Source organism: Jaculus jaculus, chromosome 4 (genome assembly GCF_020740685.1).
Source record: "Jaculus jaculus isolate mJacJac1 chromosome 4, mJacJac1.mat.Y.cur, whole genome shotgun sequence".
NCBI classification, from domain to species: Eukaryota; Metazoa; Chordata; class Mammalia; order Rodentia; family Dipodidae; genus Jaculus; species Jaculus jaculus.
Genome location: NC_059105.1, coordinates 71,145,972 through 71,162,834, shown reverse-complemented (window position 1 = coordinate 71,162,834; position 16,863 = coordinate 71,145,972). Strand labels below are relative to the sequence as shown.

At 41.0% G+C, this 16,863-nt stretch overlaps 1 protein-coding gene across 1 annotated transcript in view; it reads right to left on the bottom strand.

The window, feature by feature from the left end:
* Stk39 (serine/threonine kinase 39) overlaps positions 1–16,863 on the bottom strand; it is a 303,688-nt gene that overhangs the window by 229,443 nt on the left and 57,382 nt on the right. Inside the window, exon 2 of the mRNA XM_045147545.1 lies at positions 14,427–14,539. Within this exon, the coding sequence (XP_045003480.1) occupies positions 14,427–14,539 (113 nt within the window). The remainder of the gene's footprint in view (positions 1–14,426; positions 14,540–16,863) is intronic.

The following is a 16,863-nucleotide window of genomic DNA, read 5'->3' as shown; positions in this document are numbered from 1 at the left end:
TCCCCTCAGACATTTAATTCATTTTCTAGCTCCCAAATTTTCCATAGCGCCCATCCTTTGAACATGATCTTAAACTTGAAGTGTAGTTTTCATTTGTTTCTGGCATAGGGTTCGTTCTTTGACTGGAGGAGAAATAGAATACCACTGGGTCATTCCTTTTGTAAGTCACCAGCATGTTCCCAGTGTGACTCCCACCCCCCATTCCCCCTGGGAGGCCTGGAGAGTGATAGGGTCCTGCTTAAAGAGATGCCTTTGATGCTTGCAGAAATAAAAGCAGCATATCTGGAGTGCAGCTGTGCTCTGAATTCTCACCACATACTCAGTGTAACTGTCTTCCTATCTCCAAACTGGTTAAAATATTACTTAAAACACAAGATAAATAATCAATGCTCTATGACAGGAAATGCTTTGGCCTTGAAGTAAGGTTGGTTCTAAACCTAAAAAAGCATGTTTTCAGCCCTCTGCAATTAAATAGGTGTGTTGGTATAGTATCCTACCGGACATAGCATGGGGTACCCAGATACCGCAGTGAGCAAACTGTGTGTGTGTGTGTGTGTGTGTGTGTGTGTGTGTGTGTGAGAGAGAGAGAGAGAGAGAGAGAGAGAGAGAGATTGCATGGAGCGGCATAACTTTATTAAACTCTGAAAATGGGGGAGAGTCATCACAGATAACGCTCCTTCCAGCACAACCACAGGAGCAGGCTGACTATAGATCAGAAACAGGAAGGAAGCAAGAGAGCACTGACATCACATTCTGCCATGCACCTGCACTGTCATTCCCTGGCCTAGAGGTCCACACACCTACCCTACCCAACACACGTCACTCACAGCCTTCTCACCTAATGGGGCCTAAATGTAAAAACACATGTTACTGTGTATACCACCCATCACCTGTGTTGTCAAGGAACCCAAAAAGGGATAGGAAGTACACTTAAATGAAGAAATGTCTCCTCTACAGGCCTATCTGCACCATTATTTATACATTAATGTTGTATTTATTTGTCTTCTCAAGAGAGTAAAGAAAGTAAAAACTTGAAAACTATACATATTTCCTGAATCAAATGCTTTCCTCTCAAAAATTACTCCCTCTAGGACTGGGGTACAGCTCAGTGGTAGAGTATGTTTTGATTCCCCAACACCAAAAAGGATGGGAGAAAGGGAGGCAAAGAGGGAGGGAGGGAGGAAGAGAAGGAAAAAGAAAGAAGGAAGGAAGGAGGTCTATTTCTTTTCAAAACAGTGGTGAAGCTGTTATTTTAATATTCTCATACATCTATGGACTGAATTGTCCAGGATTTTTCTATTACTATTTTCTTGGGTGTGTACATGTCATTTGTGTGCAAAACCACACTTGCCATGGTGCAAGTGTTCAGAGGATATCTTCTGGGTCACCCTCACCTTTAACATTTAATTTTGAGGCAAGGTTTGTTCTTGTTCTTCCTTGCTGTGAGCTTCCAGGAAATTCTACTGGAAACTCTGCCTTCAGCCTGCTAGAATTACAGAAGCCTGTCACAGCTGCCTGCTTTTTACGTGGGGCCTGGGTTTCAGACCCAGCAGCTACTCTAGAGCAGGGAGCACTTTATCCAATGAGCCATTTCCCCAGGCTATCCAGGTTTTTCCCAATTAAAGTCATTCATATCATTAGGAAAGACATGTACTTCCAAATATACTTTGGTTCTTTTCTCCAAAATTAACTAATATATTTCCCATGGATGAATAAACTTTTAATCTCATTTTCCTACATAAGGAACCTGTTCTAATTCCCTGCCCCAGGCTACAACCCATGGAGAGGTGCAGTGCGAAGCAGGCTTCCGAAACTGGAACATGCTTGTGTGAAGAGCACGGAAATGGGCAGGTCCTAGGGAGAAGGCTGGGGCCAGCGCTGAGGACGCACTGTAACACGCTCCAGCAGCGCTCGTGCTGTGAGTCCAGGAACGCTGCACTGAGTGGCAAAGTGACCGGTGGAACCTGGGGGCCTCAGGGCACACAGAGCACAGAAGGGAGGGAACAAACACAAATCCTGCCACGAGGGAGACAGGGGTAAGGCAGACCCAAGGCCATTGCCTCTCTGGTAGATTGTAGAACTAAAACAGTTTGCTGGCTGCAGAAATGGCTTAGTGGTTAAGCGCTTGCCTGTGAAGCCTAAGGACCCTGCTTCGAGGCTCAATTCCCCAGGTCCCACGTTAGCCAGATGCACAAGGGGGCGCACGCGTCTGGAGTTCGTTTGCAGCGGCTGGAGGCCCTGGCACACCAATTCTCTCTCTCTCTCTCTCTCTCTCTCACTCACTCTCTCTCTCTCTCTCTCTCCCTCTTTCTCTGTCTGTCACTTTCAAATAAATAAATAAAAATAAACAAAAAATTTAAAAAAAACAGTTTGAATTTCACTGGGACAGGATAAAGTAAAGAACAAAGGAATCGCAGGGATGGGAAACAGGAAGTCAAAGTTGGAAGAAATCAAAGAAGTGTGGAACCCAGGCAGCACATGTGGCACAGCTGTGGCCAAGGACTATCACAGTGGCCCCCTGGGAGTCCAGTGAAAAGAACAGAGATGTGTCATCGAGCATCAAACCAAGCTATGATGGAGACTTGCATCTGCTCACACAGCTTTATGGGAAATGCATCACAAGAAATGTTTCTCTGTGACCCCAGCCTAAAATGGGGTAGCCAGTGAGGCAACCAAGCCATCTGCTAACCTGAAGCGCTGACCCAGCATGGCCCCTCTGATGAGGCCACATGGGAAACACAGGGCAAAGGGCACCCCTCCCTGCTGCTGTGGCTGCAGAAAGCTTTGCAGAAAGAGCAAGACATGGGCCTCTTCAGTGGACACAGTGAGTTTGGTGGATAATACAAAAAATATAAACATGCTGCCATGGAAATATGAAGGGTTTGGGAGAGAAAACCGCCCCACAGAGAAACTGATACAGTTTTTATTAAAGATCTTCTTACATCGCTCTGTGCCTTTGTCCTCCCTGCCTCAATAATGATGCTCCTAAAAACAGTGCTGTGGACAATGAGGAACGGTACCTAACATGAACCTGATCCTCCAAGAACTACCTAAGACAAGGCCTGATGGAGGATGCCTGTAATCCCAGCTACTTTGAAGTTTGAGGCAGGAGGATCTCAGCCTTGAGGCCAGCCTGTGCTACACACAGAACCCCAGCAAAATAAATAAATGAACAGCTACACTCTGAAACCTGCCTCTACCATTTACCTGTTCTATTCCCTAGACAGGTTGCTCAGCTTTTTTGAGCCTCAGTTTCCTTGTCTGTAAAACAAGGTTAATACTATCATCCATATAGGAAAATTATGAGAAAAATAACAGGAATGCCTTGGAAGATGGCTCAGTGGGTAATAATTGATTTAGATCCCTAGTGCCCACAGAAATCCCAACACAGTAGCAAACATCTGTAAGCTTAGCCCTCCTACAGGTGATACAGGAGGTAAAAACAGGAGAATCCTAGAAGCTTGTGGGCCAACCAAACCAAAATAAGATACCCTACCCTCAAACAAGGTGAAAGGTATGAACCAACCTTGAAGTTGTCCTCTGACTCCCACATGCATGTCATTTAATGTGCACACACACTAAGATTAAAAACTAAAAGCAAGCCAGGCATGGTGGCACATGCCTTTGATCCTAGCACTGGGGAGGCTGAGGTAGGAGGATCACTGTGAGTTCAGTGCCAGCCTGTGCTACAGAGTGAGGTCCAGGTCAGCTTGGGCTACAGTAAGACTCTACCTTTGCAGGTAGGAGAAGCAAAGGAGGTCTATAAACCTTCTTGCAGAATATCTAGTACATACATTATACTCAAAGGCAATTCAGGCTGCTCACATCGGAATCTCAATCCCTTCTCGGCATGGAAGCCTCCCATTTTGACCACTGCTCTGAACTGCCCCCACTTACCCACTTGGTTGGGAACGCACAGAGTCAGACCTTGGCAGTGCATTAGCCTTTTCCTAGAGAAAAGCCGAAGGCATAATCACTGGCCTGCTAGCTCTCACAGTTTCCTGTAATACAGGGACAGGTCACTGGGCTGGCTAAACATACATGGGACAATGAAGAGTCAGGAGTCAGCTACCAACTCTCCATTGTCCCTATCTGTGTTTTCCTAATCATTCACCACTGTTTCATTTATATTCCCTTGTATACTTCATAACTCTTGAGAAGCTGCCAAAAAAGAAATAAAAGGAAAGAAATTACAAATTTGAAGATATATGAATTAGGAAATGCTTGGTCTATAATACCTTAATATTCACAAAATTCTAAAAGGAAATAGATTTTGTTTCTGAATGGGAGGAGTTTAAATAGATACTGAATGCAAATATTAAATCACATTTAACCAAATTAGCATAAATTCACAACTTGATATAAATCCTCAACAAACTTATTACCTGATAATGGTAGAAAAATTATCCACTCTGCCTTGTTAAGAAACCAAATTTATTCACACACCAACACTATACACAGTTACTCTGAGGAGATGTTATTTCCAACTTATTCTAAAGAACTGGCTCTCATCCTTGGCTGTACATTGAAACCACTGGGGAGCTTTAAAGAATATCAGCACTGAGGACCTAACCCAAGAGGCTGATGCAAATGCTTTCAAATACAACCTGGGAATAAAATTTCTCAAAAGTACCTAAGTGATTCCCATCTATAGCCAAGACTGAGAATCACAGCTTCAAGCCAAGCACAGAAATGTATTTTTATTCCAATGAAATGATGAGAAAATCATCTAGCGCCTAGGTACATTTCTACACTACAGTGTTTGTGTGTGTGTGTGTACTTTCAAATGCAAGAAATAATCAAAATATATCTTTAAAATGTGTGAGATAATCTTCAGCATTTAATAATTCCTTAAGTGATACAGAGGGAACCAAGTTTAAGAAAGACTTCAGTTATTCTCCAACTTGTATTCCATATATCAACATCCTCAGGAAGAACAATTTAATATTCATACATAAGCAAATGTTGTTAACAATTTAAATTAAAAGTAAGGACTAGAGATAAAGCTCAGTTGACAGACTGCATCTCTGGCATACACAAAGCCCTAGGTTCAGTCCTTAGCACTGCATAAAATTATGGTGGTCCATACTTGTAAAAGAGAAAGCAAGAGGATTAAAAGTTCAAGGTCATCCTCAGTTAAATAATGAGCTTGAGGCCAGCCTGGGACACATGAATCCCTGTCTCAAAATAAAAATGTTAATTAATATATAAAATAAAACCAGCAATTTTTAATGTCAGCCAAGAAATGGAAAAAAAATGATTAACAGAGCTCTTACAGGAACAATATATTTTTCTAGACTGTCATTTTCAGACATTTAAAAAAAGTCATTGTGACTTCAAACAACAAAAAGTTTAAAAATTTAGAAGGAGAGTCAGCTTTTTAAAATCAGAATTTAAAAGTTCTTCAACAAAAAGAAGCATTCCCATACACTTATAGGCTATCATTAGGTGTACACATAAGACATCCAATGGGACCTCACAGAATCAGACTCAGACTCAGCTATCCACAAATGCCTGTTCTTCATTTGATTGCTGTGTTTGGGAGTGCTCAAAAAAGTCAAGTAAATGAGGTCATAAAAATGCAGAAACAGGGCTGGAGAGATCTTAGCGGTTAAGCGCTTGCCTGTGAAGGCTAAGGATCCCGGTTCGAGGCTCGATTCCCCAGGTCCCACGTTAGCCAGATGCACATGAGGGCGCACGCGTCTGGAGTTCGTTTGCAGTGGCTGGAGGCCCTGGCACGCCCATTCTCTCTCTTCTCTCCCTATATGCCTCTTTCTCTCTCTGTCACTATCAAATAAATAAAAATAAACAACAAAAAAAATTAAAAAAGAAATGCAGAAACATAGCCGGGCATGGTGGCGCATGCCTTTAATCCCAGCACTTGGGAGGCAGAGGTAGGTGGATCACCATGAGTTCGAGGCTACCCTGAGACTACATAGTGTGTTCCAGGTCAGCCGCCTGGACTGGACTAGAGTGAGACCCTACCTCGAAAAGCAAAAAAAAAAAAAAAAAAAAACAGAAACAATTGAGCCAGCCATGGTAGCACATCCAGCACTCAGGAAGCAAAGGTAGGAGGATCACTGTGAGTTTTGGGCCACCCTGAGACTATAAAGTGAATTCCAGGTAAGCCTGAACTAGAGTGAGCCCCTACCTCAAAAAAAAAAAAAAATGCAGAAACAAGGACTAGAGGGCTGGCTTAGCAGTTAAGGTGCTTGCTTGCAAAGCCAAAGGAACCATGTTCAATTCTCCTGGAGCCACGTAAACCAGATGCACAAAGTGGTACATGTGTCTGGAGTTTGTTTGCAGTGGCTGCAGGCTCTGGTGTGCCATTCTCTCTCTGTGTATCAAATAAGTAAATAAAAAATTTTTTAAAATACAGAAACAAGGGGACAGGGAGATGACTTAATGGTTAAGGCATTTGCCTGCCAAGCCCAAGGACCCATCTTCAATTCCCCAGTACCCATATAAGCCAGATGCACAAGGTGATGCATGTGTCTGGACTATGTTTGGAGTGACTGGAGGCCCTGAGTATCCATTCTCCCCTGGCCCCAATAAATAAGAACTGGGTTTTTTTTTTCTTTTTTTTTTTTTTTTTTGAGAGAGAGAGAGAGTGACACACAGAATTGGCATGCCAGGGCCTCAGCCACTGAAATCGAATTCTAAACACTTGCACAACCTAGTGGGCATGTGTGATCCTACGCTTGCCTCACCTTTGTGCATCTGGCTGATGTGGGATCTGGAGAGTTGAAAATGAGTCCTTAGGCTTTGCAGGCAAGCACCTTAGCCACTAAGCATCTCTCCAGCCCTTTCTAGTACTGGGAACTAACAGCCAGCTGTTACCACTGCTGCTATACTTGGTCTCAGCACCAAATGACTGGGACAGTGAGGTGAAACCTGTCCTCTTGTTGAGGAGTATCCTATCCCACACTAAGCTACAAGGACCCTTTGGGTTCTTCCAGGGAAAACCCTCTCTTGCTGACCCTTGCCAACCTTCTCCCTGAACACTACATAGTCCTTTTCTATAGTTACAGGTAAATTCACTGAGGAAAACCTAAAGAAAGCAGAAAACATGAAAGGACACACTTGCTTTTCTTCACCTAACCACACTGTCCAGAACTAGGTAAGGATGACGTAAGTAAGGTGTGAAAAGATGAACTGTGAGGGTGGGGGTGTTGCTCGGTAGAGCACTTCCCTAGCATGTGTGAGGCCTTAGGTTCAATCCCCAGTACCAGAAAATAATAAAACATAGAGAAATGACTAAAGTTATAGTCAATCTGAAATGTTTTACACATTTTTTCCTATTCCAGATATGTGTCTATTACTATAAAAGAAAGTGCAAACCTAGAAAAGTCTCTGTGACAACATTAGTTTTTACTTTTTGAAAAACCATCAGATGATTTAGTGACATCAGCAAGCCTTTATAGTAAACGTATGAAAACTTTTTAAAAGTAAATTTAGAGTACTAAATTAGTACCTGAAGAAACTATGCTACAACTTTTATTTTTTTTATTTTTTTAATATTTTATTTATTAATTTTTTTATTTAATTTATTAGTTTTCTTTTCAGTGAATACAGGCAGTTTGGTACCATTATTTAGGCTCATCTGTGATCTACCCCCTCCCATTAGACCCTCCTTGTTAATGAAAATGGGTCGTGCATTGTGGAGTTAGCCCCCAGTTATTAGTATGATAAATGTCTCTGCAAATCATGACCCAACATGTAACTCTGACATTCTTTCCGCCCCCTCTTCCGCAAGATTTCCCTGAGCCATGTTGGGTTCATTTTTGGTCTGCTTCAGTGCTGAGGTGTTGGGGGCCTCTGAGGCTTTGGCTCTCTGATCAACTTTTAAATTGAGTATTCCAAAAATGAAAATTAGTTTATCCAACCAAATTATGTATGTTTGTGTATATATTTAACCTAATGTAAATTTACAACTATAAAAATAAATTTGTTTTGCAAATTGCAAGTAATTGTTCTCTAATCTCCTTGTAATGTTTTCATGTCTTCAAAATAGCCAAAAAAGTACATTTTGAATCCTCCTCTTAATTAGACTATATTTAGATAAATATAAACACTGAGTCGCATGAAAATAATTACAAAGCTGAGTGGCAAGAAGCAATAGAAAACCTAATGGCTAAGATTTCAAATGTTTTCATTTTAATACTAACTGTTTAGTGTACAAGACAACCACAAACTGACAAATGTGATGGGTCCTACATCTGAGAGGAATGACCTGGGATATGAATAATCAACTTACTAATTATACAATTATTGTGTTTAAACAGAATTGAAAACTACTCTCACAGATGCAAGAGAGAAAGCACACACACAAACATACACAAAAAGTACAGTGTTTTGAGGCCAACTTTAAAAGCTGGAAGCATTTATACCAGTATAATCTTTCCACAATAAACAAGGTTTGCAAAGTATCAACATAATTCCACAGATTTGCTAGAACAGCACCAAGGCTTTGAGTTTTTGTTTTCTTTAAACCTCAATTAAAGGGGCAGGGAGACTTCTGAACAGAGAACCTGCTCAGAGGTCCTTAAAAAATTATCATTTCAATTAAAAGGGATGGAGAAAACTATATCCAAAAATTGTTAAGAAAAAATTATTCCTCCCCCTCTAATGATCCTTAAACCAGGAAACTATCCAAAGCCATTTTTCTTCAAAATATCCTAAAAATCATAGCTAATTCATGATTCTAAGAAGAGGAAAGAAAGGAAAGAGGGAAATGCAAATCAAGAGAAAGGAGAGAAGAAAACGGTATAAAAGAAAGCAACATGAGGATAATGGCTTTGTTCTGAGCACAAGGTCTTGGTGAATCCCATCACAGAAACAGCAAATTACTCTTCTAAAGATGATAGAGGGGCTGGGGAGATGTCTCTGTGGAAAAGTACTCGCTGGTCAAGCTGGAGTACCTGAGTTCACTCCCCAGAACCAGATGAAAAACTGGAAGCCATGATGGGCTACTACTATCCCAGCATGCTGAAGCTGATAGTGAGATGAGAGTTAGAGATGGAAGAATTTCCCAGACGCTCCAGGAAACCCAACAAAGAAATGTAGAGCAAGAATCCAAGGCCAGAAACCCTGCCTCAAACGAGGAGGACAAGGATGGACTACCCTGAAGTTTTCCTTGACTTCCACATGCATGACTTGGCACAAATGTGAGGGCACTCACATGCTCACAAACAAGCAAACAAACAAAAGAATAAGTAAAGATGATGGAAGAGAAGGGCAAACTCCAAAAGTTGTTCAGTCCAAGCCAACTCAGAGGCTGAGAAATTTTTATTACACACATGAAAAAAGACAGCATACTCTGTGTTCAAATCTATGGCTTTATAGTATATTTTTTATTATCACAACACAAGTGTGATTTCACTATATATTAAATTATAAAGCATGATTTACCCATAATTTGTGGTGTTTTTCAAATGAATTTTACTATTTTTTGTTAAAAGTACTGATTGATTTTTTTAAATAAATGTAATCATAGATCTTTGAAGTTGATAAATTTTTGTCTTCTAGTGTAATTCACCACCAAATATAGGAGACTGTGAACCAGCCACCAGGTGAAAATGTGTCTTTCTCAGCACTTAAGAGGAAGTCGGCAAGAGAGTCAGGAAGAAGGTTTTGCAATGACTTTGTTCACATTTGTCATCCATCACAAAGTAAAATACTTTAATGATCATTATATCATTTCATACTATAGTCACTTAATTATTTCTCCTTTTCTTTTTCTTCTTAGTTTTTCTGTTTAGCAATCAAGTGTTCTGGTCCATGAAATAATGATTTCTAAATTTAGCTCTAGAATTAAATTATATTGTTATATCATTGATGTTCAGTTGTATGTAATTAGACCAAAGACACACTTAAAACTTGAGACCTTGAGTGAGAGGAAAAGAGGAGAGAGGATTGGGTGAGAACCTCCCAAGTCTGCGGTGGGCACATGTATAACCACAGCACTTGGGAAGCTGAGGCAGAAGGAGCTCAAGCTTGAGGCTGACCTGGGCTTCGGAGTGAGATCCTGTCTAAAAAAAGGAAGAAAGAAGGGGGAGGGAAGAAGGGACCAAATAAGGTGATGAATCAAAATGTTAAGCAACCTGCATAAAATAAAGAAGAGGGAGCAGCCCAAAGGGAGAATGAAGGAGGCTTTAAGGTAAATAAAGAGGCCTGCTGGGCTGAAGAGATGGTTCAGTGGTTAAGGCACTTGCCTGCAAATCCAAAAGGACCCAGGTTCAGTCCCCAGGACCCACATGCCCAGATGCCCAAGGTGGCATGCACATATGGAGTTTGTAGCAGCTGGAGGCCCTGGTACACCCATTCTCTCTCTCCCCCCTTCTCTCTCTCTCAAATAAATAAATAAATAATAAAACATTTAAAAAGAAGCCTGTCACATTTATGGAATTTATTACTGCCTAACAAAAAGCTAAAAAGACTTAAAAAAATAAAAGAGAGATAGCTAACTCTTCACTCATGCAATGGATTTTAAGAGAAGTTTAGTGTAATCCTAGGGTAGCTTCCCTAACCTTTGGGGATGACTACAAATCAGTGGTCTAAGCTCTTTCAAGTTCAAGGCTATCTGCGTTCCTACAGAACATACTGGTCTTCAAGAAAACAAGCCAGACCAATTTAGCAAATCTTTGTTCCACGTTAAAGAGCAAGGCCTCCCTCAATAAAGGACATATTAGAGAAAAGTAATCTGTCTATCAATCTGCTAAGCCATTTCCAGACCAGCCGAATGAAAAGAAGGACATCCACAGCTCAAAAACCTCACCACCACTATCACCACCAAAGAACTCTCTACGTCCCATCTTCTAGCTCTGTGTCTAGCATCTACAGGGTTTAGTAATTGTGGAGTTAACAGATTCTTGGTTTAACATGACAGATATTTTCCGGAGGTGTTAAGCTAATTAAAATGACCATTTATACCAAAACCACTGTGGAGTTGACAAGTATGGGGCTAACAAGAAATGTGGGTGAACTTATCTTAGAAATGCTCAGAGCATCTAGGTGGAAAATAAGAATATACAGATTAGACCAGCAATACACCTTCACCACCATGGTTAATTTCTCCTTAGAAATAATAATCAGTTACAGACCAAACTCCAAAACACAAAAGAAACTTCAAAAGAACATATAAAGTAAGAACCAGTGTAGATTAACTCTGTCACATTGTGCCAACGAACACATTCATTTGAGAACGTTCTCATCTAATTGTTATAAACAATTAAACTTCTGTCCACCCAAAATCCATCTTTCTTATGGACCTACACACATCATGGAAACTGATTATTTACTAAATAAATAAATACATTTTTATATTTGTAACTAAGTTAAACTTGAGGAATTATTATAGAATTCAAATCACCAGATAAAGTCATCAAGTAAGTACTTCATACCAATGAGCTCATTTAACATTTCTTTTCCTCCCCTTATTCTCAGAGAAGCCAATGCTGTAATTAGTATTGTGATGACTTGGCTCCATTTTCAGCAAAACCTGAAACCAACTCTCTGACCACAGGAAAGTGCACTGAGAGTCCCTGCCTCATAAAGAAGCATAGCTCGGGTCAACTGCCCCAAACTTTTGTGTGTCAGGTAGATTACACCTCAGCAGGAAGCTCAGGGATGGGGACAGAGTGGGGAGTGAGAGTCAGGAGGTGATAGTTTCATGTAGGGGGAGGGAAGGCAGACGGTCCAGAGGCCAGCAAATAGTTGATAATTGTGACTTCTATGACATAACACTCTCATAAAATAAAGATCCCAGCAGCTATTGTTTCTTCTAAGAATAATGGTTTCCAGTGAACAGGGCACTGTCTGTGAGATGATGCATGCCCTGACCTGCAGATAATACACACTCATGGAAGTAAAGGATTACTAGGATACCGGGTGTCCAAACACTGCCAAAAGTGAGCCCACAGAAATAAAAGAAGTGCGAGCCCCAGCAGTACTGGAGGCTGAAAGGATGACAGCAGCTCTGCTCCACACAAGCTCGGGTGTTGGTAAGCTAGACCACAAAAGCCTGGCAACTTTAGGCAGACTATGCTCCAAGTTCTTCTTATTTTTGTTTGAAAAGAACTTGGGAAGTATACTATATCTTTTTTAATTTTTTTTTATTAATTCGTTTTGTATTCAGCAAATACAGTCAATTTGGCACCATTATCATCCATGACCTACCCCTCCCCATTGGTCCCTCCTTGTTGAGGTATATGGGTCATGCATTGTGGAGTTAGCCCACAGTTATGGATAAGATAAATGTCTCTACATCTTTAAGAACCATCACCATTGCCCCCACCTTCCTCTAAATATATCAAAACACTAAATTGTTGAAGGTTCAAAGTTAAAGACCAAAGCAATGACTTTATTAATTTAGCATCATGGTATATGAAAAATGAGTAACTTTATTATTTTATTTAACAATAAATAAGTCTAAATCTACACTACACAGGTTGGGTTTTACAGGAGAGAAAGGAATGAGAGAAATAAATTAACCATTAGTAGACAAATACATAAGTGAGAATTAATGTTGCAAAGCCCACAGATATAAGTGCATTGGTCCCTATACAGCTAAGTTACAAGGATCTCCAAATGATGGGGAGTGCTGACCAGTTCTAGGAAAGAAGGAAGACACTAAAGGGAAGGTCTCCTTGTTGACCTTCAACCCTGGCACTTACTGGGTCTTCATGCATGATGGCTGAATGCTGACATAAAGTCACCAAAGGGGACATGTGAAGGCTCTGGACGGCTGAGGGCTTGAAAGAGACCAGACCACAGCATCAGCCTGGCTTACAAGCTGGTACCAAGACACCAGCATGAATTACACACAGCTATACATATTCTATGTAAATATTCTGCTAGGAGTCAGAAGATGGCTGGGACACTGGCAGAGCAGACCCTGAAACACATACACCAAACGTGTATGCATTCAGTGGTCTACTCCAAGCTTAAAAAGAAAAGCTAATGTTCCCTTATGTACACCCACAGAATTTGAAGACTCTCAAAGGGATCTCAGAAATCTTCTAATTTTGTTCCCTTTTAAAATATCCCAGAACTATTAAGTAACAGGTATAACTCAACTAAAGTTAAAAAAACAATTTAGTGGCAGAAGCTGGATCCAACTCTCCCACAGTATGTTCACTGCTTTTTCCACTCATGGAAAGTGACCTTGAAACCTGGTTGAAAGACAAAGGCACTATCTTATTGGTCACCACATAACAAGGAACAGACAAGTAGTACTCAGCAATAATTGTCATATGAGCAAAGCACTGCTGAATTTCTGAGAGGAAAAGCCTTGAATGAATGCAAACTTTAAACATTAACATTAAATTGTGGAGGCCCTTGTTTAAATCTCAATTACAACTGGTAAACTTCTGCTTTAATGTCAGTAAGATCTATGCTTCATGACATCTAATTTAAAATTTGTAAGGCCAAAAAGATCTGGAAAAGTACAGCTTTATCCTTGAACTTAATTTATACTATAGTGTACTGTAATTAAGCCTGAAATAAAAGCTATATTCTGAGTAAAGACAAAAAGCTCTTGTTAATAGCATTCCATTCCCAATGTAGAATCAAACAAAAGGCTTCTTTATTTGGAACCAACTGTCAGTATACTTTGTAGCTTGTACAGAGCTATTGGACTAATATTTGTACTGGGATTAGTTTTGGGATAACCGATCAGTTAACCCCTCCACTGCAGTTTTCTGTTATCCTCAAATGAATGGCTAAAGGAAAAAAAAAAAAAAACTGGCAAGCAGAACGACAACTATATTTATGAGATTAAACTCTCAAACCCTTCACAGTTTGCTGGGCAACTAATAACCATTTGCCAAGCTGTTCATTTAATAATGAGTCAGTTAAACCAACAGCAAATGTTCCTTCCACCAGCCAATGCCACTATAGTACTATCTACACTGAAAAACTGCAGTTATTTATGTAATATACTTCACTGCAAATAAGAAACACAAGGTACCATGTAACAGAAATAAATTCCTGTCATAGCCAAAAGCAAGATATAATACATTGAAAAATCCTCCAATTTGTATGATTTTTATAATTTATGAAAGCCAAATTGACCTAGAAATAAGTTGTGCACAATTCCCACTTATGTCATGCATTCTAGACCAAGAGCCAGAAACTAGACAATGAACTCTGTGGTCAGAAGTCCCATGGGCCCCAGCTATCGCGGAGCATGTGTTCCTTCCATGTGCGAGATGTAGCGTCACTGCAGAGACCACTAGGGTACGCAGACTGAGTACAACTGCCAAAGGAAGTAAGGCACACTTTACAACACCATCACAAGGGGCAGAATCATTACTAGGGGGAGCTGGAAGGAGATCATACCACCCCAGTAACACTCTGTTCTTTCACCTACCTCCACACATCCAGAGGCTAGGAAAAGCAAGCATCAGGCATCCCCCTCTACTTACTAATAGTTCATCCATACTGGTCTGGCATTTCTCCAGGTTGATCCGCTTTATGGCTACACGTTCTTGCCTGGGTTTGCATAGGGCGGCTTGGACAACAGCAGTAGCTCCACTACCTGAAATGAAACAAAAACACCAGCTATTATATGGAACCCTGTATAGTTGCTATTTATGGCCCTCTTTCATGAATAAATACTTGTTTTTTTTATTTTTAATTTTTTGAATCGTGGTATTCAAAATGCTACCCTTTCACGTATTTTTAGAGTGCCTTAGGTCCAGGAGGAGATAAAAGGAAATCTGAGCTCTTCTAGATTGTGACACAAGGACAAGGGACAATGGAGACAGCAGCCACCTTTGAGTCTTATTCAACTGCCTTTGAGTCCTTTTACTGCTTTCAGTGCTTTTAAGAAATCTCGGGCTTTCTTCCCACTTTACACCTGTGTGACCTGCTTCTGGATATCCAGCAGGTGCTGGGACACCTTAGCGTCCCAAACATTCTTACAGCGTTTTTCTTCGGTGCTTGCTCTATGACCAGAAACAAAGGTGTGTGCCCACATAGCCTCATGTTGAAGGCACAACTTTCAAGAACAGCATGCAAATGATGCAAACATTTAATTACAAGAGCTCTTGCCCTTCATATGAATTTCCTGCTTATAAGATCTCCTAACCATTAGCTAATACACTCATCCTCCTAAAAGATAGAGTTATATTATTATCCATATTTTATCAGTGCAAAACTTAGTGAGTGATGATTTGTGGCCAATACAAAGAGCTTCTAATCAGATTTATATCCCATAAGGGCAAAAGAAACTATCTTGATTCTTCAAATAATACCAAAAATGCCATGCTAGTCACATAAATCCTCTACTATCCCAAGACAGTCAGAGAGAGAAATACAGCCCAAGCTCGATACAAGAAGGGTAGGGACAAATGTGATAATCTAACCTTCCCTAAAGCTTTGTTTAAGGCAACACTTTTCTAATCAGTCACTGGATATTATCAAAAAGGGGGACCTTTCAGCAACAAGGAAGAGAGGTCAATATCGCCTTCCCTAATACATGTAATAAAAAGGCATGATCCTTGTCGTACAATGTAATGCCTTCCCACACCAGGGAACTCCCAAGTGAATATCTTAAGGGCTGGAACTGATGGAGGTAGCTTCCCTGTTAGCTGGGTCCTATTGGTCTAAGGACCATAGTAGATCACCCTAGTGCTCCTAAGTCAGGTCTCTAACTTCAAGACTTCCATGTCACCAAAGTTCAACCTGGGATGGGGACCCTCTGCTAACCACCCACTGTACACTGGGTACTTTACTCATAAAAGTCTCCTTACAAGCCTATCCATTTTTATTATTACCCTCATTTTATGTGTGAGAAAATAGTAACTCAGAAAAGTTGACCAAGGTCATACAGCTATTAAGTACCAGGGCAGCAAACTGCATGAGTCTGTCAGACACCCACATCTGTGAGTTTCTTCTACTTCCCACAAGCCAGAGCACACCCTGCCCTTCATCAGTGGTTTGGGACTTGCTAGGAAAATATGTCTTTAGTCCTGAATGTCTCAGCCAAAGAGAACCAACCGAGAGGGGAGGTGCACGTGAGCCTCCCTCCCTGAAGCTCGGACAGAAGGGAGCTGTCGCTGGAGGCTGTGTAAAACAAGGCTTCCTCTCTCAACCTCACAGCTCTCCATTGGCTGCGACTCAGTCCCACCACATTGGCCTCACTGGCCCTGTAGGGACTTGGGATTGATCCAGAATGTTTCAGATACCAAAGCCAAACACTACAAAAAGCCCTGCTGATAGCACCAGTCTCCAGAACAACAGAGTGTCACTGAAGGGAACCACAGAGAAAGTGCTAAGTAGCTGATTAGCAGAAGGCCTGGACCCAGCAGAGAAATCAACAAACATTTTAACTAGCTGCTGAGGAGGAGCCATTTTCTCTCCACCTGCTACAAGTTCTGTTCTGATGCCATTTCTCCATTCATTTGGCAGACCTGAAAACAGCCAGGCCCCATAAAGTCCAAATGGGATGTGTAATATGGGGCTCCCACTCTTGGCCCCTTGTGACCTTCTTACACCCTTGACGATAAAAGCACCCTGATTTCCACTCACGTGTGAAACATTCTAAAAGTCAGGGGAAGGGCTGGAGATGTAGTTTGGGTTGGCAGAATGCTGGCCTAGCATACACAAGGCCCTGGGTTCTGCCCCAGCAATACATCAGCTGAGCATGGTGGCACTTGCCTGTCATCCCATCACTTAGGAGGTGGATTCAGGAGGATCAGAAGTTCAAGATCATCTCTACTTACATACTAAGTTTGATACCAGCCTGGGATACATTAGACCGTGTCTAAAAAAAATAATTAATTAATGTGAGAAAGAGATAAAAACCAAAAGTGAGGAAAGTCTCTTGTTATAAATTGACAACGAGAGAACTGCTGCTGC